Below are 25217 nucleotides of genomic sequence, written 5' to 3' on the forward strand. Positions count from 1 at the left end.
GTTCACATTTGTGTGTTACTGCATTATGAAAGGCATCATACTGGATAAGCAGTGTGATGTGACTAGTCTGTTTCCCTGCTTCAGTTGGATCTAGTACTGCCCTGCAGAAAGCGAATATAACATAATTTGGGTTGCAGTATTTTGTTTTTCTTTTGTTGTTTTTTTTTTTTTCCGCCACTGAGGGAGTAACTCACAAGTTTATGTAAGTCCTAGTAGAGGCAAGACAGGTTAGTGATGAAGATTGTGAAGATAAAACTCAGGTTAGCTGCGTAAAATATAGGTTTACAGGAGGCTTTAGGAACCCAAGTATAAGGTGAATTATATAAAGTCTCATACAGTCTGTCATCTTTGAACTGAGTCTTATATTTTCATAAACATTCAGTCATCTATACTATAACTAATATGCAAGATTATTTTTCAGTGAGCAAGGTTATTGGTTGTGCATTTCCTCGCTGTTTTGTCTGTGCTATGAGGGGTATTAGTGGAGGTCTGATATGTTTACTATTGACAAATGATAGTCAACAGCTCTTAGAAATTACATGTTTTTAAGCATTTCCCTTACATCAGCTTGAGTAGTAGTTACCTTTACCACATGGTATCTTTCAAATCTGCTACTGGAATTGCCCAGCACTTTGGTGTGTGACACATCAGAGGAGGCAAATCACAGCGATGTTTTAAGACAGCAAAATTAAAAGTGTAAATTTTGAACTCCTAACAGTGGAACATTTTAGGTACGTTTGTGCTTCCATGCACTAGAAAAGTAGGAGTAACACCAATTACAAATTGAGGCTTCATTTAAACTTTTTGTTCCTTATGCCAAAACAAATTATGTTCTGTATAATGCCAATTTTCATGCAAGTAATACAAAAGGAGTGAGTACTGGGGTTCTTTTATAAAACGCCTACATGGATTACTTGCCACACAAAAGAGCACTCAATGAATATGAGCTGGAAAGAAAGGAGGGGGTACAATGTGTCAAAAGATTCAAAGGAAGAGAAAAATAAGGAGGCTGAAGAAAGCAAGCCAATTAATGAAAGCAAAACAAAGAGTATTTTTGAAGAAGTCAGGTGTTGCAAGTTAAAGCTGTCCCTTGTAGCCAACACATGCAGCTGATAATCCAGCTAGACACAGACCTTAGCAGCATGGTGGGGTCTAATCTTTTTATGGGGATTAACTGTTCTTCAGAATATTCTTCAGTGCCTCTGGCATCAGCTTGCTTGCTTTCTGTCAGCATACAAGTTTTTCTGGTACGTCTTTTTTTCTTCCCCGCCCCACCCACTATATTTCTTTAGTGTAAGGAAAATTCCTCTTCAGGTCTATCTGAGTTTTATTGTGTCAAGTGGGTCAGCAAGACATACTATGTTCTGGCATACTGTGTGCTCTGGATACCAGTGCTGAATGCACTGACATGACTTCTTTGTCCTGGTAGGGCGGATAGGATTACTTTTTGAGTCATCTGTTCATTGAGATAGTGTGTATCAAAAAATAAATGAGCAGTCCCTACATTTTGGACTTGTATAAAGTTCAAGTGAATCAAAACACACATATATCATATATAGTAGCACAGAGGCCTGAAATAATTTAAAGACTATTCACCCTAAAGTACTTTTATACACTGGAGAGCGAAAGCCACTTTCAGAAGTTGATTCAGCCTTCCTGTCTTTCTCTGTTGACTCTGGAGCAAGTCATGGCTGGGCAAGTCTCTAAACCTGTGTTCCTTGGTTAGATGGACAAACTTAGGCAAAATTCAGTGACACGAGCTCCAGGAGGTTCCTCAACTGTGAACGCCATGATATTGTTTCAAGCTGTTCCTGTTTACACCACAATGTCAGCCTGATCCTTTGTCAATGAAACTGATGGTGAATGTGTAACTACTGCTGATGACTGCATGTTTTTCCCCCTGAATTGTTCTCTGGTGCCGAGTTGGAAAATAAACATATTTTTCTTTTGGGTGGTATTGAGTCTGTACAAGTGGACTTTAAAAACAGTTAATCAAAAGACACATTTTGAATTTACATGCAAGAAATCAGTTGAGTCAGAGAAGTATTGTATAACAGAAGATAAAAAAGAAGGTGAAGAAACTAAAACAAGGGCCAGAAGAAGGTCAACAGCTGTCACAGCCACTGGTGAAGATTTTTCTTAAGGAGAGGTCACAAATTTAGTTAGTTTATCCCCAGCACTAAGTTTAGGTTGTGTGACATATCTCAAGACTTGCACGTGTAACTATTAGCTGTATTGAAAAGCGTAACTGATCATTGTGGAATTTTACAGGTTCTTCAGGGACAAGTGTCTAACCACCAAATTGCTGTAGAAAAACTGAAAAAAGCTGCTGAAGTGTTATTGGATACAAGGCGAGAGTTAACACAAGACAAAGATGAGATTCAGAAAACACTGGGTAAAATGTTTACTTTTCTTAATACCTCTTTTTATCGCTTGTGGCTGCATGCAGGTACCGAAAGAGACAAAATACAGTTTCCACATTTTTGTGTCACTGTGCAAGTCCATGTTTTGTTAAGTCATAAGCTATTACAGCACAGTAACTTCATTGTTTTTCTGTCTCGTATGTTGATCCATATGCTTTTCACTTAAAAGCTGTCATTTGATTTTTGACTTTTTTTTTTTTCAGAAATAGGGATTGTGTTTAATTCCCACATTGCAGATGGGCATGCTAAACAGAGGTGGTGATTTGCTGAGGATCATAAATTCTCCCGTGGAAACGAGCATGTTCATGTTCAAGGAACATGACTCCAGCTATCTGAAGGTCTCTGCTCCAGCGCCTGGAGCACCTCTTCCTCCTCTTTCTTGTCTGACCTTGATGTCTGCAGGGCTGTTTTTCACACTTTCTTTTCCTTTACTTTTCAGTCCCAGGCAGCGTTTTCCCCTTTCTTACATATGTTTTCCCAGAGGCACCACCAGCTTGGCTGAGGGGCTCTGCTGTGCCCTGTGGTGGGTCAGTTGGAGCTGGCTGGAACTGTCTGTGTCTGCATGGGGCAGTCCCTGGCATCTTCTCACAGAGGCCAAAACCCTTGCCGCTTCCAAAACCTTACCACCTACACCCAATACTCTTTCCTGTCAGTTGTGAGAAGTAGCACAGCATGACATTCACCACTGTCTGAAGTTTGAAGACTCTCTCTGTGTATCACATAACTATCTTTTACTGGAATCCCATAAGTAACTTGCAGAGCAACAAAATAAAACAACTGTGGGCTTGCCTCTTTGGAGTGGGTGATGAAACTCCATGGGAGGAACCTGGAACTTGTAACTAACTTTCAGAGGCTTATCTCGAATGTGTTGAGGGTCTAATGAAGAACCATCTGGAAGAACCTTTCAGCTCTAACAATAACATAAGAGACATAATTGTAGAAGAACTTAATATCTGCTATTTTATTTCTTGGGAAGAGTCAACAGCTGTCATAAGCTAGAGCTGCATGGGAACCAGCTTCTGAAAGCTGGGGAGTACAGCTGTAAGCTGCTCCCTCATTTCCCTCATCCTGGGGGCTTCTTGGCTCTATTTGAAGATTTTACTTGTGTGTTTTTACTGAATAAAACTGATGGTTTTGCTTCGTTCTGATGTAGGCAATTTTGACTCACACTCACCTGGTGAGAACTGGTAAAATGAGTTAAAAGCTTAGTTTGGCTCAAGGAAAAAATTGAAATATATTTTCTCTTTATCAGATGATATTGTGGAGAGGTATGACAATTTATCCAAGTCTGTGAATGAAAGGAATGAGAAGCTCCAAATAACTCTGACACGATCCCTAAGTGTGCAGGATGGTTTGGATGAAATGCTGGATTGGATGGAAGGAGTTGAAAAGAGTCTTGAAGAACAAGATCAAGTGCCTTTGAATTCTGCTGCTATTCAGGATATTATTAGTAAAAGCATTGTAAGTAGCATTCTCTGAAAGAAGAAACATTTTTTTGATAATTCAGATTTCAAGAAAGAATTAAAATCTTAGTTTGGCACCTTTAATGGATTCAAAATACTTAATAAAGAGGACTGTTGCGTGAAGTGAAACTGCACATAAGGATTTTTGTAGCTGAAATAGATCTACGCTGATGGTCTACCTGTACTGATTTGTTGCTTCATACGGTGGATCAGTTCCACTTCTTAAAATTTAGTTATAAGCAATACTATATATTGTATATGTATTGCTGTAAGAAATAATTCTTGCTTTTTTTCAGATGCTAGAACAAGACATCATGGGTCGCCAAAGCAGTATAAACACTATGAATGAAAAAGTGAAGAAGTTCACGGAAACAGCAGATCCATCCACCGCATCCACACTGCAAGCTAAAATGAGTGAACTTGCAGGACGGTTTTCTGAAGCAGGTAACAAGCATAAAGAGAAGCTTATGAAAATGGAGGAGTTGAAGACCAAAGTGGAGTTATTTGAAGGTCTTTCAGAAAAACTTCAGTCATTTCTAGATGAGAAAAACCAGGCCCTCAGTGAGACGGAGGCACCAAGAAAGGATGTTAGTGAAGTGTCTCAGTATATACAGGTACTGTACCATTCCATTTGTATATATTGTGCATTTCTAGTCTAACTCATCTAAGTGATTGAACAATAAATAAGGCATGCTTGTTTCCCAACTTTGGTCGGTTAGCTAAAATCAAGAATTTAATTTTGAACAAGTGATTGTAAAGCCTAATATGAAGAATGTAACCCTATTTTGCAGGAAGCTAGTGTAGAATTGGCACAACATAAGAAGGATCTGGAAGTTTTGCAGCAGCTTCTTGAAGAACTTTCATTCCATGCTCTTCCTGGAGATAAAGCATTGGTATTAGAAAAAGTAAATGCTTTGTCAAAGAAATTCAGAGAGGTAGAGGAGACTGTAAAGGAAAAGTAAGTTGAATAATTAAAGTGTTTCTGCTTTGGCTAATAATACAGTGTGAACGTGGTGATGACTGCTATCCTCTTTCATGCGATCTCAAGAGATTGCAGTTAACCACAGAGTAGAGACATTTTTTATTTTAAAAAAGAGATTCTATTTGGAAATGCGTCTGTAGTTAGTCTGTCTGGTTCAAGAGCTCTAATGTGGGCTGTAAAGGCAAGTGACTTTTCAAATTTTTTGACACTCCCAGGAGTCCTGTCAGTTCTAAGCAAACTCTGCTTCTCCCTTCTCTGATAGAATATAAATTGATGCTTGTGCAAATTGCTTTAGAGTACCATTTGGAACCAGGCTGCAAAGGAAAACTGGAGAAATTATTAGAGCTTCCATATAAGTTACCTGTACAGCAAGACTAGATTTTCCACATTCTGCTCATATCCATAAAATTAGTTTTTGTGACTCTTTGAATTTAGGAATAGCAATACTGTATTGATAATAAGTGTTGGTTTAATTACTAGAAGGAATACTGACATTCCTTTAATTGTCTTTAATTGTCTAGAGAAGAGGATGTATCATCTTGTCAGAAACAAATGGATACTTTTGAGCTTCTTGTAGAATCATTGAAGAAATGGATAAAAGAAACAATAGAACGAATTCCAGCAGCACAACCCTCTCTGAATACAGAGGAGTTAAAGAAACCTTTGGAAGATACATTGGTAAGACATTGTAGAGAAGGAGTGAAATATGGCTGAAGTAAATAGGGCATCTGTTAGTAGCATAAAAGTACAGACTAAAGGTGTGAGCAGTCACAGTAATTGGGACTAGGGAGCTTGCAGTCTGCATTTACATTCCTATTTCCTTTGCATGTTTGGATATACTGCAGGGGATTCCCAAGTAGCAAGGTTGTTCCTTTTTCTACACTGAATCTTTTAGGTCTGAAATCAGTTTTGTAACGAACAAATGACTGTCTTTCTTAACCAGAATTTAAAAGATGAATGGACATTAAAAGCACCTGAACTGCAGAAAATGAATAACCAAGGAACGTTGCTGTGTAATCTAATTACTGCTGTGACTTCTCCTGCCAAACTGAGAGCAGTTGCAAAATCAGGTATGCATTTGTATAATCAGGTAAGCCTAATACTTCAGGAATTTTTAAAACATTTAAGACAAAAATTAAAATATTTCACCCTTGGATTAGTTTTCTGAATTGCTTGTGAGAAGTCAGGTATGTCTGTTCTGACCATTGTTTGCCGTGACTCTCATTTAAACTGACTTAACTGCTGTAGTAATTCAGTGCACATTCTGATTGCTTTACGCTGTCAAAATAGTGTTAAAGTGTTTTGATGTAGATGATTAACAGGTCCTAAAGCTGTTACTTCAGTATGTAATTCCCAGATAATGAACAAAATGAACAGGATCATAGTTGCCTTCACCTCACCCCAGAAAGCTTCTGATAATGAGAAACTGACTTTGATTGGTGTTCAGTGCTTCACCCAGCCACCAAGTCTGCAAGTAGGACAAATACAAACCCTGCTTTTGCAAACACTGATGTTCCTGCACACCTTTGCTGCCACAGAGATACCTCTTCAGTGGCCACAAGGCTATTCTGTGTGATGCCAAGCAAACAAATAAAGGCTTGCAGAGTCACAGAGTTTTTTTGTTAGAAGGATGATGAGGACGTGGTTTATCTAAAAAGTGAGCCTAGGCAAACCTACTCATCCCAATATGATAGCATAATTAATGCTGGTCAATATTTTAGTTGAAATAACAGCATGGAAGAGAATCAACTCCAAATCCCAGCATGACTCTCCTGGGCCAAAATGTCTTTCCAGTCTGGAGCTTCAGCTAAATCCTTTTTACCAGTAATCTGATTTTAAAGACAGCAAATCTGTTTCCATGATTTTCTGTACTCTAGTGTTTAAATGTTAATTTGCTTTACAGAAACAAGTAATTCTGCTAAGTATCATTCAAGCCATAGTTCAAGGCATGTGGTACCTAGGGTGTTTTAATGGCCATAAGCACATTTTTAGTCAGTTCTTGAACTGACTAGGTATGGAAATAAATTCAAGTGTGTTGGCCTGCATTGGTCATCTGCAAAGGACTGGGAGCATGGGGACAGCCAGAGGATACCTATTTGGCAAGAGTAGAACACTTTCTTTCTCACATCTCTTTGTAGTAGCTGCCTCTGGTTTCATTCTTGTTTGAATTTTAAATAAAAATCTTTCAAAGAACATTTTGGAACCTTATATGGGATATTTGGGCTCCTTCTTCTGCCCTTTCTCTACTCCTATGCATGCAGATAGAAAAAAAATTAAATAACTAGTGTATAAGAGCAGCTGTAATCCTCCAGACTACACTATTCACCCTCTTAGACAAGAGCTGTACTGTGTATCACTTAATCACAGTTATAAATACCAGAGTCCAGCTAATAGAGCATGAAGATTTACAACGTTCTGGCTGGGGCCTGTGACTTCTCTTATCTGTTTGTTTTCTCTTGCCATCCTCCAGCTGCCACTAATGTGGTCCTCACTGCCCAGCTGGTACTGTGGGGTGGATGCATAGCCTTTTCCAAGGCAACCGCTAATCTTTCTCTGTTAATTGCTCATCTGGGAATATGTATGTTCAGGAGAGTGGGAAGGGATTCTCCTCACAGTTCTCTGTGGCTTGACCACATGCCCCAGCTCTGTGTTCTGACAACATTTTACAAAGCCCATGTAGCCCTGGTTACAGAGGCTTTGAAATTATGTTTAATTAGTAGGGCTGCCTGGGTGAGTGGCTGCCTCCAAGCGGCAGTAAGGACTTCAGGTGTAACAGTAAGGACTCCACATTGCAATCCCTGTCATGGAGCACATGCTTAAAGTCTCGCTCATGACAAGATAGGGAGGGGGATCCATCCAGTTGGTATCAAGAGCTTTTTGTGCAGAGGTATGGTGCTGCTAAATCGTAGAGTCATTTAGGTTGGAAAAGACCCTTAAGATCATCAAGTAAAACTGTTAACCTAACACTGCCAAGTCCAGCACCCATGTCCCTAAGTGCCACATCTACACGTCTTTTAAATACTTTCAGGGATGGTGACTCAGCCACTTCCCTGGTGGGTAAAGGTGTCCTGAGTAAGCAGCGCCTTTGGTTGCGGTGTCTGCAATGACCGCTCTGGGCTCCTTTGCTGTTTAATGTTTAGTGCTCTCCTCAGAGTCTCTGCGTTTGCCAGCGAGCCCTCTCCCAGGCCATACCCAGACATGGCTGGGTAAAACCGTGTTCTCAGTAGGCGGTAGGGAACAGATTCCTTTTGGGGAGAGGAAGGAAGTGATGTTAGCCATATGGATGTGAGTAAGCCTCATAGCTAGGGCATAGACCTTTGTCCACTATAGTCGTTTATTTAGCATAATATTGTGAGTGCTAGGACTGCTTATGCATCATGCATGTGTGCATCCATGTGCACACAGACCCGCTATGCATATGCTGTGCATATGTGGTACCACTTGTGGTACTAGCTGGCTGGAGAAGCTTAAAACATAAAACAACCTTAAAATATTTAAAGTTTAAATAAAGTACTTGCTATTACAAGGTTAGCATTCAGATATTTCTGTAATGATATAATGAGAGCTATGTATCATGCTGTTTTGAAGAGGAAATGCAGCGCTGGGGTTTTGGTGGGAAAAAGCCCTGATAAGCATGGGACTTCATCTTCCCTGATCCACAGGTGGCACAATGTTAAATGGTGAAGGAGGACCTCCAGGAATTCAGGATTTCCTGAAAAATAAAGGTCAGTAAAAATTTCAGGATGTGATAAAGAAACGTACTTGCCAATTACTGTTAAATATGTAAGTATTTTTTAAATGTTGTACATAAATCTGCTTGTAGCAGTCACTACTGGACTGAAATTTCACATCATCATCGCGTAAGGCAACTATATTGACATGGACATGATACTAAAATTAATTGTAAAAATACCTACCTTCAGTATTTTCTTTGAAGACAGAACAAATCTGGCAGTGTTTTCTGAATCAGTATGTAATTCTATAAATGTATACAGGGATAGCTATTTTAATATAACACATGGCTTTTGAGAAAATTCTAATGCACATGTATGTGGTTTGAAACTTTTAACACCCACCAGCATTCACAACACACACAAACACAAACATACATATACAAAGACACCCATTTTACATATGTTTGTATCACTGTATGTGACCAACCCCTTTAAAGAAACAAAGGAACTTACACAGCCACTTTATATGTGCTTATGGATAGCCATGTACCTACATCCCAAGTCTGCAGTGTCTGTCTGGTAAACTATAGTCTTCTTAGTACACATTTTGCCTGCTGTGCTCCCTCAGTGATAAAACACGTTTATAACGGTACATCAATGTGACCAAAATACTGTTGCAGTAATGTTAGGCTCTCATGTGAGTAACTGAACTGTAGTCCAGTATGTTCAACTTTTTGTCACGGAATTGTTGCTTAAAATACTAAAATAACAATGGGTAGAAAGATTGAAAGGTATTTGTGTACCCGTGTGTATTAAAAGTAAAGATTTCTGTGAAATGAGAAGCTCTTGTGAATAGAACCTTACATTAGGTCATTCAGATGTAGAGTTACCACATTTAGAGTGAATTGGAAATAATTCATAACACATTCAGCAACTTCTTATTTGGGGGACTTCTATCTATGGTAACTCTGAATACTGTTTAGAAGTTCTTGAAGTCTATTGTTTGAAGGGCTTGCAACCTATAACATAATCTCTGTGCATCTCTCCTTTTACAGAACTGACAACTGTTCAACAAGCCATGTCTGATGTAAATCACAGTTACGAAGATTTGGGAGTTTTATTGAAGGAGAAGATTTCAGAACTAGAAAGTATGCTTTCAAAAATGCAGAATATTCAGGAAGAATCAACCTCAATGATGCAGTGGCTGCAGAAAATGGACAAAACTGCATCAGACTGGGAAGCTGCTCCAACTGATAGTGAAGCAGTTAAAGCCCAAGTTGAGCAACATAAGGTACTTTGTGCCTTCAAAAAAATACTCTTTCTTGCAGTTATTGGGTAAATTCTGTTTGAACAACTGATAGCTCAGCCTAGCTTAATGTTGCAGAGAGTATTTAAATGATCTTAGTATGCATGCTAGTCAGGCTTAGAGCAAATCTGGCAAACTATGTCAGTGGAGTAAAAGGAGCACTGTGTCAGAGAGGAGTTGTGCAGGTCAGAAAATAAAAATTTTGGTGGCCAGTTTAAATAGGTGAGGCTATACTGATTATGCAATAAACTTTTTTGATCTCCTTAGTGGTTTAGAGATATATACTGGATTGCTTGTAAGGTCTGAAGGGCTGTATCTATCCAAAAGCTGTTTCTGCAGCTGCTGGTTCACTGATACTCCACAGACCCCCCCTGGTCTCTACAGCTGCAGCGGCTTATGTCTATTCCAAGGCAGTGTTTCTCTTCAGCAGCCATGTCATGCTTGTTAAGTTATATAGCTACACAACAGTCTCCTCCCCGCTTTTTAATTGATTTGAGAAAACTACTGAATCAGCAGTAAGTTTCTGTCGTGTTTAAGCATTGGAGACGTATGCTTCTCTAGCAATGAAGGACAATATTTACACGTATAAAGGTTCATCTATAAAGGGAAATGTAATGCATAGGGGAAATTCTTTCCTTGCCTGTGATTGTGGATAAACAAGGACAGAATTTGATTCACCTGAGGTTCTTCTTTTATATTTGGCGGGTCACCCTTAAAACTTAATCTAAACAGCTACTAACTTAGCTCGGACTTGGATAACATTCAGTCCTAAAACTCAGACTAAATGTGGAAGAAAACTAGCTCCTTATTTTTTAACAGAGAATGTGCAAAGCTAACATGACCATCTTACCCCCAGTGTAGTAACAGAAGAGTATTCACAGATAGTTGGAAAACTGAGCTGAGTGCTCAGGCAAGAGTCATCCTTCTGATGCAGTTGGACCTTTTACTAAAAGTTCTAAATCAAGCATAGTTTATTCAGTGTTTTATGTTAGTGGGTTTGGGGTATTTAAAATGCAGCTCCACGGGGCAAGCTTTGTTACTTAGAATATTCATGCAAGAGCCCTTTGCCAGGCATATAAGGACTGTTCACTTCTGTCTGTAAGAACAGCATGAATTAGGAATTGCTGGGACATGTCAGTCTCCTGCTACATCTACACTTTAAGCTGTGGTGCTCTTTAAACTATAGTTCCAGATGATCTAGAAGAAGCAGTCTATCTGTGATAGCAGGACTTCCATTGAGGTAAATGAGGCCACACCACTCTCCTCTCTGTTGGTGCTAGCTGGGTTATTTCTGCTGTGAACTGTACTGCGCGTTAGTCAATTTGCCTTCTATACAAGAACAGATTCCAAGAGTATGTGAATATGATGGGACCTAGTGGATCTTATTTATCTGAATTCTTCTAGTTCTTCACTGTTCAAATTAAACAACAATGGTTATTATTAATATAGATTAAATCTGTCAGGTTATCTCTTAAAAAAAAAAAAAAATTACCAGCAATATATGCCATTACAAAGTGTTTTGAGATTCATAGCAGAAAAACAGTATGTAAGTGTTAGATATTTATTGCTTATCTTCATGCTTGGCATCTCAGTATTATGGACTTCAAACTTTATACTTTACCGTTCTTCTTTAGTCTCTCTTTTTTTTTTTTTTTTTTTTTTTTATTATTACTTGAATTTGCAGCTTTTTGAAACTGAATTAAAGCAAAGTGCAAATAAAGTGCAGGAACTAAAGGACAAAGTGACAGAGCTATTGGAGAAGAACCCCGACTCTCCTGAGGCACCCAAGTGGAGACATATGTTGGATAAAATAGGTACTTAAGTAAAGCTGTATTACAGCTCAGACTGATTTGGAAGTTGTTTTATTATGAGGCTTTTAATGTTAGCAATCACTGGTATTTTTAATATCTTGTTCTCTCTTACCCCTTAAATTCTATGGAAATAACTCCCTTTATAAGAGTGTAGGTCTAGAACAATTCCACTGATGTCCATGGGCTTTGAATTTGTATCAGGGCAATTGAGAGAGGCTATAGCTTGACTCCCTGTTTCAGAGGGCTTTATCTTTTTCACAGTGTGCAGCTAAAACCTGACTGGTCAGTTACTGCTCCAGATAAATATGTTGTTCTTCTTACAAAATAAATTAAGTTAATTCTAATTTCATGTAAAGAACAGTTTGAGTTGTTGGTAATGCTCTTCTGCATGTTTTTTCCCATGCATTAGTGGCTTTTGTCATTTTGTGGTTTTGATGGCTTTTTGACATTTTCTAAAACTGACTCCGTAAATTTTGTCAAAAAAAATTGGACCATATGTGTACAATAGATTTTGAGATACTGTAGTGCATAATTGTCATGAGCTTTTGAAAGTTCTTCTTAGGATTGTCATATTTTAAATAAATCATAGGTCAATCTTGCTTCATAGTGCTAGGAATTTCTATAGCTACACCAACAGTAGTTTTAAAGATGAGAATTTTTCTGATCTGTCCTGTTTGTAAGTGAAACTCTGAAAAGTTTAAGTAGCAGGTAAGGTCTCCGAGAGAACTTGAGTAGTGTTGAAAGGGAATTAATACAGAATGAGCAGAGTTCAAAGACAGCGAAGTGGCAAAAGAAACTGAGAAAACATGGATTAAATTCAGGGACAAGGAGAGTTAGCAAAATATCAGAGCTGACTGAGCAAGCACTGACAGTATCACAGAGGGAAGGGAGAAGTTACAAGATCGTAAGACTCCATGGCTGCATTGGAAGCCACTTGCTACAAGTGGAAGAGACCATAGATTGGCCTACGTGTGAACCTAAGCTCACACAGCACTTTTGAAATACCTGTGTGCAGGAGTATTCTCATTGCCTGTCATTAGGTACCTGCTTTAGATGTCTAAATGAGGCAAATCTCCACAGGCTCTTAATACAGACATTTGAAAGAGGTGTGCTCCTTCAGAGGGCTGTTCAGATTAGCCTAAATTAGGGCTTCTGCTCAGCCTTGGAAAGGTATCTGTTTCTTTTTAGTGAATAAGCAGGAAGATTTGTATCTAAATCAGGCACCTAAGTTATAACTGAGTACAGCCCTTTGGCTTTTACATCATTTGAGGCTGAAGCCTGAACTTGGTGGTATTTCATTTAGTAATATTCTAATCCAATTTTATTACGTGTTGTATATTCATTGCTCTAAAAATTCCGCACATGGCTGTGCTAAACTGCAGACCTTCATCCAAGTGTAAATGGATCTGACTGTTAAAAGATGTATTTGCCGAGTCACTGCAATAAGGCATCTGGAGTTAATCAGCAAGAAGCCTTATGAGAGAGCTCTGTTTATGATTCATATATAGCCTGCTGTCTGACAGCCAATCTGCTAGAAGGTGCATGCAATATGTTAACATTATCATTGTTAGATTCCAAATGGAAAGAGCTCAATCAAGTTACATCTGAGAGACAACAAAAACTGGAGGAGTCCTCAAATTACCTGACCCAGTTCCAGACAGCAGAAGCTCAGCTAAAGCACTGGCTTGTAGAAAAGGAGCTAATGGTCAGCGTGCTGGGACCACTGTCAATTGATCCTAATATGCTGAATACACAAAAGCAACAGGTTCAGGTGAGTAGTGCCAACATGCGTTACTGATTTAAGTTTCCTCTGCTTTTTGCTATTAGCAAAGTAGTATTTTGCATCTAGATAGAGTACAGCACAGTTAGTATGAGCATTTACATTTGCTTATCAGCAAGTATCAGCTTAAGTCATACTTGACTACATAAGAAGACATTACAAGACTGAAAAGAGATCAGAACAGCTAAAGGAAAAAAAAGTTGAGGAGATACTGATCCTCTGATACATTCTTTTGTTTGAACATGGGTATCTCTGTAGTCAAATGAAAATGTTCCTTTAAAGTTTTATTAATTTCAGTGTATATGTAACATTTTATGGTCAATCCTCATATACAGTCTATGCTGTAGAACTAGCTTTTTGAGATTTATTCACTTGGCTGTGCCAGTAGATAATAAAAATATGAAGGCAAGTGAAATGCTTTACTGTGAATAGATACAGGGCCAAGAGTGTGAAAGACAGAAGAAATAATGAAAAAGTGGAGTAGTTTACCTACAGAAATAGAGCAAACTGCAGGCAAAAGAAACAAAAGTTAAATCAAGGTTGCAGAAACGAGAAATTTTAATTTCAAACATTTCTATTGCTGCCAGTTATTTTAAACTGTGATGAGAAATAAATTTTTTATTTTGCAAAAATATTATTGAAGCTTGCATATCAATATTCATTAAAACTAAGTATTTAAAACATGAACTATGTTCTAATACTATGTGAAAATGACTTAATATTGTTTTGTAAGTGCTTCAGAAATCTAGACAGCTGGCATAAGACTATCATTTATCACATAGCAGTCCTTAAAAGTTAAACCCAATTGACTTGAAAGGGTTTGGAATCTTTTGTAAAGTAAAACCATGATATCTGTCCCTTCTTGTGCAAGCACTGTGACTTACTGTCAAAAAAAAAAAAAAAAAAAAATACTGGGAACCGGTGATATAAACTATAAAAGTCTTACAGTACATATTCAGTCATTTTGTGAATTATCCAAATATTCTCTGTGCCATAATAATACATTGCAATATTATGTGAGAATACACCTTCTTTGAAGTTCTATCTTAAGACAGATATGGAAACTGTCTAGGAAAGAAGACACTGCTTGAACCTAAACAGCGATTATTTTACTTGTTACTGTTACTTAATTACTGTAGTATTAACAGATTTCATTGTTTACTTGTATCTGCTGATTGAATTTCCATTAGATGATATGTAAATGAACCTCATTTTTTCTAGTTCTTTGATGTAAATGCTTGGAAACAACACAGTTTATGTGTAGAAGATGCAACTATTTCACTGGCTTTTAAACTTGGAAATTGGTTACTCAATAAGAGAACTTAGCTACAACAAATTCTACTTTGCTTTTGTCAGAAGCACTTTGCTTCTTTTTTTCATGAGGTAAATGCTTTTTAAAATTTCCTTTGTTCCCAGATTCTGCTCAAAGAGTTTGACACCAGAAAGCCACAATACGAGCAGTTAACTGTGGCTGGTGAAGGGATTCTGATGAGACCTGGTGAACACCCACCCTCCCATGAAATTGTAAAAGAGCAACTGGCAGCTGTGGCACAAAAATGGGACAGTCTAACTGGCCAGCTGAGGAACAGATGTGACCGAATTGACCAAGCCATTGTGAAAAGCACGGAGTATCAAAGTCTACTCAGAAGTCTATCTGATAAACTAAGTGCATGGGATAGTAAACTAAGCAGCAGCCAGGCTGTGAGTACACAACCTGATGCTGTGAAACAACAACTGGAAATTGCTAGAGAAATGAAGGAGGAAATAGAACAGGAAACGAAGAATATAAATGCAGCTCAAGCTCTTTGTGAACAGCTGTCAGTACTGGTTGGAGAAGAGTATTTGAAAGCAGAACTTACGAGACAATTAGATGGCATCTTAAAATTGTTTAAGGATATTGAGCAAAAATCAGGTTAGTATTTATTTAAAGAAAAATAGTAACTAAGGCATAAAGTAAAGCATCATAGTCTCTTTTGTCTTTATTGAGATGTTGAATGAGCTGAGTCTAATGCCAGTTCTATCAAGTCCAACCCCCAGGCAGTTGTACATTAGAATTTAGGAGAGTGCCCAAACCTTGAAAAGGTAAAAACAATACTTGGGATGTCTAGTAAGTAGTTTAGGAGAGAATCTGAAGCACTGTAGCAGGGCTGCTTTTCTCATCTTTTGCTTCAGGTGCATCTTCACTGAATTAGAATACCAAAAGAGGAATACTGTTCATTGAGCTACCTAACTGCGTAGGTGCAGAGTGTAAGCCAAAATTGGAATTTTTAGGCAAGCACCAGCTAAAGGCTTGGTGAAACACAGTGGAAATTGCATAAAACTGCCTGTGACAGAAGGGGGCTGGTAGTCTGCAGCCTTCCCTTACCCTGTGAACAACAACTGAGCAAGTAATATACTGCAAGCAGTATCATACTTTGTTCTCCCTAATAGCCTCAGTTTTAACTTTTTAATTTCTTTGGGTCATGAGGAACTTTAAAAGATCTCCCTAAGAACACATATTGCCTGCAGGCCATGAGTTAGACATTATTAGACTAGATGATTTAATATTCCCTGTGCTTATACTTCATAACACCATGAAACATGACTGTGTTTTTTTACCCCTGAAATCGGCCTGAATGGGATTCGTGTAGACACAGATTGGCTAAGCTCACCTTATTTGATTCATGTCCAGATGCCTTCACTGTTCTGCTGTAGTACAGGCACAAGTCTGTCCCTTGCAAGAAACTTGGTTGATTTGGTTCAGTTCCAGTCAAACACAACATACTAAGGACCAGCTTTCCTTACATTAATGATCATTCATAATAGAATCAATATTAATTATTATTTTTTCACCGAATACTAGCAGGTTCTGATAATGAACCTCTGTGCTGTCTTCTCTTTTGTAGATAACCATGTTCAGCAGCTTCAATCAGCATATGCCACTTCTCATCAGTTCCAGCAAATGTCTAAGGACTTTCAAGCCTGGCTAGGCAAAAAGAAAGAAGAGCTGAACCAGGCTCGTCCTGTATCAGCCAAACTTGATGCCTTGCAATCACTAATTGAAGAACAGAAAGATTTTAAGAAGACCATGACCGATCAGATTTGTTCATATGAAAGAATTGTTGCAGAAGGAGAAAGTATCTTACAGAAGACTCAAGGAGCTGACAAGGCAGCATTACAATCCCAAATTGCCACACTCAGAAGTAACTGGGATGAAATGAATAAGCAGGTAAAAGAAAGGCAAGATAAATTAACAGATTGTCTGGAGAAAGCACTCAAATACAAGCAGCATGTAGAAAATCTGCAGCCATGGATAGAGAAGTGCCAAAGCAACCTGTGTGAATTAAAAGTTGGCATAAACCCCGTTGAAATAGAGAATTCTATTGTTCAGGTGAGGGCCTGGCAGAAAGACCTGGATAAACACCATGGGATGGTGGAACTGTTAAATAATACTGCTGAGAGTTTGCTCAGTGCAAGTCAAACAGATAAAGAAATCGTTCAAGAAGAAACTAAGGTGTTGAATCAGAAAGTGTATGTGGTCACAGAACAATTACATAAGAAGAGAGAGTGTTTGGAGAATATGGCACAAAGGCTGAAACAGTTTCAGGAATCATCCAGGGAAACTGAAAGACAGCTTAAAAGTGCCAGAGAGCATCTGGAAGCTCATGACTCACTTGGACCTCAGTCATTCAGTAACAAACACCTGACGATGATGCAGGCCCAGCAGAAAGCTTTGCAGGCTTTAAGGCCTCATGTTGATTTAGCAAAAAAGCTTGCCCAAGACCTGGTGATAGAAGCTTCTGATTCAGCAGGTGTTTCTGACCTTTTGCTCCAAGCTGAATCTTTGGAGCGAGAATACACTGCAGTGAACCAGCAGGTTGAAGATAGGTGCTCATTCTTAGAGACAAAACTTCAGGGAATCGGCCATTTCCAAAACAGCATCCGAGAGATGTTCTCTCAGTTTGCAGAGTTTGACGATGAACTTGATAGCATGGCTCCAGTGGGGAGAGATCTCAAGGTACTGCAGTCACAGAGAGAGGACATAAAAGGTTTCCTGAAAAAGCTGGAGGATCTTATCATGAATAATGAAAATGCTAATAAAAACTGTAAAATTATGCTAGCCACAGAAGCTGAAGCTTCTCCTGATCTTGTTGGTATAAAAAGAGACTTGGAAGCTTTAAATAAACAGTGCAACAAGCTACTAGACAGAGCAAAAGCCAGGGAAGATCAAGTGGAGGGTACTTTTAGCCGTGTTGAGGACTTTTACAGTAAGCTAAAAGAATTTTCCAGTCTGCTTGGGAGAGCTGAAGAACATGAAGAGTCACAAGGTCCTGTTGGAATGGAAACAGAGACTATTAATCAGCAGCTGAATACGTTCAAGGTAGGAAGATTTCTTTCTTACTACTATAAAGTATTTTACCACAATGCAATTTTATTAAATATCGTGACAGGGATTGGTTAAGTGCAGACCTTGGAGGAGTCTTGTTTCACAGCAGTCAGTTCTATCTGTATGCTTTTATCTGTTTTAAATAGGGTATCTTCTCATGCTCCAGAGAAGCCTTCCTTTGCTATGGCTTGGCAGACATTGATAACTTTGCATCCCAGCTCACAGTTCCTGCACCCCAGTTCCCTCTTCTCCTCTCTTCACTATCTTGTTTCCTTATGCGATCTGTGTACCTCTTCTGTTTTTGAGAACTGCGTTTTGTATCTATTCTGATGTTTATGTATTGCACAAACTTTCTTCTTCACTGTGGTGTGAGTTTTAGACTCCAGTGTTCACATACCAGCTCATAATTAATTTTGCTCATCTGAGTAGTTCAGGTGTTTTCACATGGGTATAGGCTTCAGCATATGTAGGTTTAAGACCTTATGTTTTGCTGTTTTCTGTTCTGATACACTGGCCAGGTTTACCTCACTGAATCCCACCCTTACCTAGAAGCATCCTAGTAAGAAGAAATCAAGTAAAGCAAGACCCCTTTTATATTGGGGGTTTACTGTAGCATCCTTATCCAAAATGCCCTTTGGAGCTTCTGTAGGTAGCTTTTTAAAGATGCCAGTTAGCAATCCTTGTCCAGCTCAAAAAAATATATTGCAGTGATAGTGGGTGTTAATTGTGCTTTGATGCTGAAATGAAGTACAGATACTGGCTTGGTTTAGGTTACAATAAATTAATTTCCAGTGCTCGCTGGAAAGATTTATAAATCCTACAGATGTAAGCAGTGTTCAAAAAGACATCATAAATTTCCTAATGGCTATATAGTAGCACTGGATATTCTGTGCTGGTTTGGTATCATTTCAGTCTAATATTGATTCAAATGTTTGACTTGTACGTTAGTTGCAGTTAATCACAAAAACAAACTTTAGTAACAGGATTTGATAAACCGTGCTGTTAAAAAGATGACCTTGGAAAGAAGTCATTACATGCTTGGCCCAACAGAGGGTGCATTTTGCTTGTTTGAACTAAGCGGTATTAGAAAGGAAAACTAAAACTGAAAACTTTAATCTGGGAATTTTGGACGCACGTTACTGTGAGTTTTGATTATCTTTCAGAAGGCATAAATAGAGACAAAAATCTTGAACAGTTATATTATGAGGAGATTCCATTAGATTGGGAGGATTAAAATTGTATGCCAGTCTGTCCTAACAAGTCAATCTCAATTTAAAAGAGAAACAAATAGCTTTTCTTTGTATATGGCTAGTAAAACACTTTGGATATCAGAAAATAGGAAAAGCTCCTGCTGTGATTGCTCTTGCTTACGCTGACTGTACAGGATTTCGGTTGTAGCCAATTTGTCATCTCTGACTTTACCACATTTCTTGCATTTTCAAACATTAGGTGCAGCTTCAGGTCTTTGTTACTATATATATTTTTATTTCTTTTTTTTTTTTTTTTTTTTTTTTTTTGCTACAAAGAACAGTGTTTTTAGGGGGAAGCAGCCTGATGAGCAGACAGTAGAAGAATACAATTCCCTGTGTGTTGTCTTAGTGTTGTACTTCATCAGGGCAGTGGACAAGACACAGCAATTGTGCAATTCAGGAGCAAGAGCCTCCTCTGGTCTGTGCAGACCTGTGGGGAAATAATGTCCCTGCAACCGAAGAGCTTGTATGGTAAAAAGACCAAAAAACCTGGAGAGGCATAAAGGAAAATAGTGATAGCAGTATGTTTATTATATCCAGAAGCCTACTCCAGAATTGTGTTTATATTAGATATTTATAAGCTTAGAAATGTGTTTTGCTCAAAGCAACTATTTCAGGCCATGCTTTTGCTTACGAGTGAAAACACAATGCCATTAAACAGGAGGTGAAAAATGATGAAAAGGTGCAGTTGTTTAGACAAGTGAAAAGCAAATGCAGGAATAAAGCAGCAGAGTGGGGAGCTTTGCAGAAAGAAAATAGGAAGACCAGAATGTGAAATTTTACAAGGTGAGGGTGGTAGGTAGCAAAGGGATGCTGGTTGCAGGAGGGTCAGGATCAACAATTACTCTCCTAATATTCAGTGTGAGTGCTACTGAGGCACAGCAAAATTACAGTAGGTAATGTACCTGTTCATACTCTTTACCCTTCCAGAGGGCAATTTTACCTGAGGCAGCAAACTGTAGGGAGGCTGGCTTCCACAAATCTTTCTCTACTCTCAGTGTATTTGCACGTACGCAAACACACGCAACCTGAAAATGTGGCTATGGCCACAAAACCACAGTCTAGCTCCTTATGGCTTAAGTTTCTGTGGTCAAGTACAATCAAATTCTATTCCTCATGAGTAAAGCAAAAGAGTTGTTCTTTGGTGGATAGATTTATTCACGCGAAATCTTCACTCTCTTCAGGGAAGGATCTCGTCTAATGGACCAGAGGTGGTTCTTGTGGTTCGACCAATTGTTATGTACAAAAAGTTAGAGCTTTGTGCATCTTCTTGGCATGACATTAAAATGCATAGTTATTTTAAAAAAAAAAAACCAAAAAAACCCAAAAACAAACAGGCTTTGAGTTTTATTTTTTTATATCTATATAAAAATATAGATATAAAAAAATATATGTATACATATACAAACTTGTTTTATTTATATTCCAGCTTTGTAATCTACTTATTCCAGTCAGTATATAGTGTTAAATTGATTTACAATGCAGATATAAAATTTGCTTTCTGTAAATGAAAATCTCCAGTGGAGTTCAGTTGAAAGTAGAACCATGACTCTTATTTCACAAAGTGCGTGCTCCAGGAAGAGTATAATCAAATGAAGATTTGCCTCAATTAATATAAAACACACAAAATTAATTACTAATTAACTCAGCTTTGTTAGACTTCTTTTTTCCCCAAAGTCTGTATGCAATGCAGATTTCTACTAAAAGGAAATTTCAGTAAATTAGGTCTGTTGAGGTACACCAAGCCTGCCGCCATTCTTCAAAAGCAAGACACAGAAGAATTGTGCAAATGGGCCGAACCGAATGCCCTGAGTTTGGGTAGCCACACAGTGCTAGGATGTCTGTGGTAGTAGGAGTATTTGCAGCTAGTTTCTCTCCAAAATAGAGAAAGAAAAAACCCAGAAGTTGGATTATTTTACTTCTTGAAACCTTTGCACAATTCTTTGTACTGCCATTAAAAGGCATTTTTCTTAGTAAAAATGACATGGCACTGTTACAGCTTTCATCAGGATATGGTTCATTTGATTTTTGCTTTTATTTTTGGAACAAAATTAGATGTTGTCGTTAGAGGTTGCCTTCTAATTGGATTTTATGGGAATTTTTAGCTAGCCTAAGTATTCCTGCCAATGAGCTTGAACTAAGATTTTAATTGGCTTATGTTATAGAATCATAGGTTGGAAAAGACCATCAAGTCCAACCGTTAACCTAGCACTGCCAAGTGCACAACTAAACCTGTCCCTTAAGTGCCACATCTACATGTCTTTTGTTAGTTGTGTAGAGGGTTGTCCTCCGATTTTCATTCTGAAGGCAGATAATGTTGAAAGAATAATCAGAGTTTCTCTTATGCTTGATAAGAAACTAAAAGTGTTACATTTCCCATGCACTGGTTTACAAACCCTGGAATAAGATACTAACCTTCCTTGGGATTTACAACAGTTAGGGTCTGTGTTGAAAAGCAAAGGTAAAATAAGCAACTGTTTAAACTTTTTGTAAGTATTGCATTTGAAAGTGACTGATGTGTCATATGAAAGTCTTCAGTAGATATGGTGAAAAATGGTAAAATATTTTTTAAATGTTAATGAAGTAATTTTACTGTTGAACAAACACAGACCAATTTCAGTTATATACTTCCCCTATAAAATGATGCGTCACTGTTTGAATTCAGTAAGGATCTGTTTGTGGGTGTTTTGGGTGAGAATAACCACGGATGACAGGACCTCAAGAAATGCTTCGCTCATCTTTACCATTATGGTCTATACTCTCAACTAGAGAATCCAGAGTTGAGTATCTTCTTGGCATAATTTTAATGTTATGTCTGCTCACCAGAGAGGAGGAAGGTAGAATTTGCCTCGCATGACTGTAGTATTTTGATATGTAGCAGGCTGTATATCAAGTAAATCAATAAACAAGAAGTGTTTAGTGTGTTTGTATTTCTTGCGTACAGAATTTCTCGCTCGCTATACATGTATTTCTTGCATATTTCTTGCTCGCTGCAGAAAGCTCCAGCTGACTGTAGTTAATGCCCTATGTCAAGTTTTAGCACTAAGTGCCATATGCTGTCCTTAAACTGAGGTCTGAATTGTCACTGTAACTGGTGGCTGCTGTCGCACGAGCAGCGCAGATCTCTGGTCGTTACGGGTATGGTTTCTACTGGAGCAGAGCAGCTTGGTCATGACAGCTTCTCCTGCACTGTTGGGGAGACCTGTGAGTCTCCCAGCCCTTCAACTACATGATTATGAGCTGGAAGCGTAGGTGCGAAGTGTTGAACAGTATTTAAAAGACGTAAATGTCCAAAACCTGACTCTTTGTCCGGTTAGGCTGTTCTTGTGCTGGTCTAAGTCCCATTACAAAAGTCTTCCAAATATAGATACTTTTCCAACATTTTAATGTTTCTTTTGGTGAGAGCGAGGTTGGCGCTGCCATGTTCCTTGGGCAGCAGTTGCCCTGGCAGACAGCGCCACCCTCAACTGTTGCCTCAGAGCCAGGAACCAGACTGAAGAGAATCAAAACTGGACGGCAGGTCGCCTTGCGCTTCAAATGGAGTTAATGTGAAACTATTCCAAGACCTAACCACTTAAGACGAGTTGGGCGGCTTTTTTTTTTCCTAAATAATACGCAGGTAAACTTTCAATTTAACTTTCTTGCGGAAGTGCCAATTTAAATGACGGCTTTATCGGACGGGGGTGCTCGGTTGCGGACAGTGGTTAAAAGCAGCGCCTGCGTTACCACAGTTTCTCTCAGGAAGGCGAGCCGGCCGGAGCGGTGTCGGCTCACCTCACCGAACCGCGCCCTGCCCTTGCCTTCTGCGTCGGGGCAGCCCCGGCTGAGGGAGCAGCCTGCCGCCTCCCTCAGCCGGCTCCTTCAGCGCTAACGAGCGGGCTGAGGCGTGCGTGATGTCACCGCCAGGCGGGCGGCGAGGCCTCCCGCCGCCTGCCCCCCGCCGCCGCCGCCGCCGCCCAGCCCGCCGCCTGCCTGCGGCGCATGGCAGAACGATGAGGGAGAAGTGAAGGCGCGGGCGACTGAGGAGATAAGGAGGAGGAGGAGGAGGAGGAGGAGGCGGTGGGGCGGGGGGTGGGGGGAAGCCCCTAGAGCGGCGCTCCGGGAGCGGGTGGGCCGGTAGCAGATGTTGCCTGCAGAGCGAAACGGGGCGTTTCTTGTAGCTCGGCGCTGGGAGGGCGCCGCCGGCCCGCGGGAGAGCGGGGCGAACCGGGGAGCTGGACTGCTTCGCCGGGCGGGCGGTCGCTGAGGGAAGGGGGGGTTTCCCTCCCTCGTCTCCTTGCCAGCTGCGCCTCAGAAATGAGGAGGAAAGAGCGAGGACGGGCCCGCTAGCTGCAGCTTGTAGTCGGAACCTGCCGAATATAAACCTGCCGTGCCTTCGGGGCGACATGTCGCACTTGCCTTAAACAGCTCTCCGGGATGGTATTGGGAGTATCGGTCTAGAACATTTGTTTTTCGTACCGGCTGCTCGAAGGACATGTTGGCTTGGCTGCGAGAAAGTGATGTTTTCCTGTGGGACTTGTGGAGGCACCACGGAAGAGCCTGATACAAGAGGAGGATAAGCTGCCTTTCGGATCAAGGTTATTTATAGCTAATGCCAAAAAAGTAAAGGGCTGGTTTATTATTCTTACCGTTCTGGATTTAAACACCCCCCCCCCCCAAGATTTTCTCCGTGCCTTGGTCTGGACCGTACACAGCCACTCTGGATTCTGTGTTTTTAAGCTGCCACACTATGTTTTATTTATAAAGGAGATGGGACTCTGCAAACCAGTTAAATGGATTGCAGCTAAGCCGTCACCTACAGAAGATAATGTGCTGCCTTCTGTAACGCTTGTTCATTTGGAAGGCTTATTCGGGAGATTTCAGATACAGATTCTGACCTGGAAAAATAAATGAAGCCTTCCATGGAGTGTTTGAAATATTTGAGCCACTGCTGGGTTTTGCTATGCTTTGTTTTTCTGTGACATTGGAAGATTTCTGTTACTTTCTTACTGAAGCACTTTGTATTTGCGGGGGGAGGGGGGAGACGGGGAGGAGACACCTCACATGCAGGTAAAGTTGCGTTTAAACTGATGCACTGATTATGAATGACCTCAGCCACCTCATAAGTTATGATATGTATTTTGTATCTATGCATCTGATGCTAAGGGCAAGTTTACTATAATTCTTCAGAGTGTTAGTGTTTTTAAAATGGTTCCCCTGTATCCATGAAAAAGGAGATATAGCGGTATACTTGTGCAAATACTTTAAGGATGGGGAAGCCTCTTAGCAGGCCAGACTGTCTACGTCAGAATCCTCCGTGTGTTGGCAAAGGGGAAGAAGATGAAGATCTAAATATTGAGGACTGCTATGTTCCCCAGAGGTCCATCTATGATACTGTGCGGCTGAATGAACAGATTGATTCGGGCTCCAAGGGCAGCCTCTCCTCAAGGCATTTCACGGACCGGACCTTACCCTACAGTCACAGAACACTGGACATCAGCACTTTGTGCTCCAATGGTGCCCTTACTTCTTCCAGTGTTTTTGAGCTCCGAAGCCGTGAAGCGAACAGGTTAGATGAAAAAATGATCTTTGATGCTCTCAAACTGAACAGCGATATAATTCGGACAGCTGCATTACCCAAAGCGAAGTCTCACGCAGAAAAGAAGGAGCATAGGCGATCATGGAGAATGTTTGTTCCACCCAACTTTTCAGATTACACAAATAAAAGTGAAGGCTCCTTTAATGAAACTGCTGATATCTCAGATACAGCTAGATTGGGCAAATGCAAATGGGGTACGAATTCTCTTACCTCAGAAGAGGATGATTCTGGTTTATGTAGCCCTCCAACAGAAAGGGAAGAAAAACAAGATACACTGTTAGCAGAGGAGCAAACTCAAATACGAAGTTTATCTTCTGCAGAAGATATCCATGCAGTAGGTCAGTTCAGACCATATTTCCCAGCAATTTGCAGAGAGCAGCAAACCCCACTGCTTGCAAGCAGTAGTGTCCCTGTCAAAGAAAGCTGCCAATTGGCTTTGCATGACATTTTACCCTCCGGAGAAGTGAAACAAAGCAATGCACAGACATGTGAGACTGATCAGGAAGAGATTGGGGGGAAATACTCTCACTTACAGGGTTTCAAAGAGAAAACTCTGTCACATGAAGATCCTCTTCAAGGTGATG

At 39.7% G+C, this 25217-nt stretch overlaps 1 protein-coding gene across 17 annotated transcripts in view; it reads left to right on the plus strand.

The window, feature by feature from the left end:
- The window catches only part of DST (dystonin), a 309801-nt gene that overhangs the window by 213855 nt on the left and 70729 nt on the right, over window positions 1-25217 (plus strand). For all 17 annotated transcript variants that reach the window (XM_049819450.1, XM_049819456.1, XM_049819454.1 and 14 more), the window contains 12 exons: window positions 2272-2395; window positions 3676-3884; window positions 4183-4500; window positions 4678-4844; window positions 5390-5546; window positions 5812-5938; window positions 8531-8593; window positions 9598-9833; window positions 11533-11662; window positions 13231-13430; window positions 14856-15351; window positions 16325-17799. In XM_049819450.1, the coding sequence (XP_049675407.1) occupies window positions 2272-2395; window positions 3676-3884; window positions 4183-4500; window positions 4678-4844; window positions 5390-5546; window positions 5812-5938; window positions 8531-8593; window positions 9598-9833; window positions 11533-11662; window positions 13231-13430; window positions 14856-15351; window positions 16325-17799 (3702 nt within the window). The remainder of the gene's footprint in view (window positions 1-2271; window positions 2396-3675; window positions 3885-4182; window positions 4501-4677; window positions 4845-5389; window positions 5547-5811; window positions 5939-8530; window positions 8594-9597; window positions 9834-11532; window positions 11663-13230; window positions 13431-14855; window positions 15352-16324; window positions 17800-25217) is intronic.

This window comes from Accipiter gentilis, chromosome 16 (assembly GCF_929443795.1).
Source record: "Accipiter gentilis chromosome 16, bAccGen1.1, whole genome shotgun sequence".
NCBI classification, from domain to species: domain Eukaryota; kingdom Metazoa; phylum Chordata; class Aves; order Accipitriformes; family Accipitridae; genus Astur; species Astur gentilis.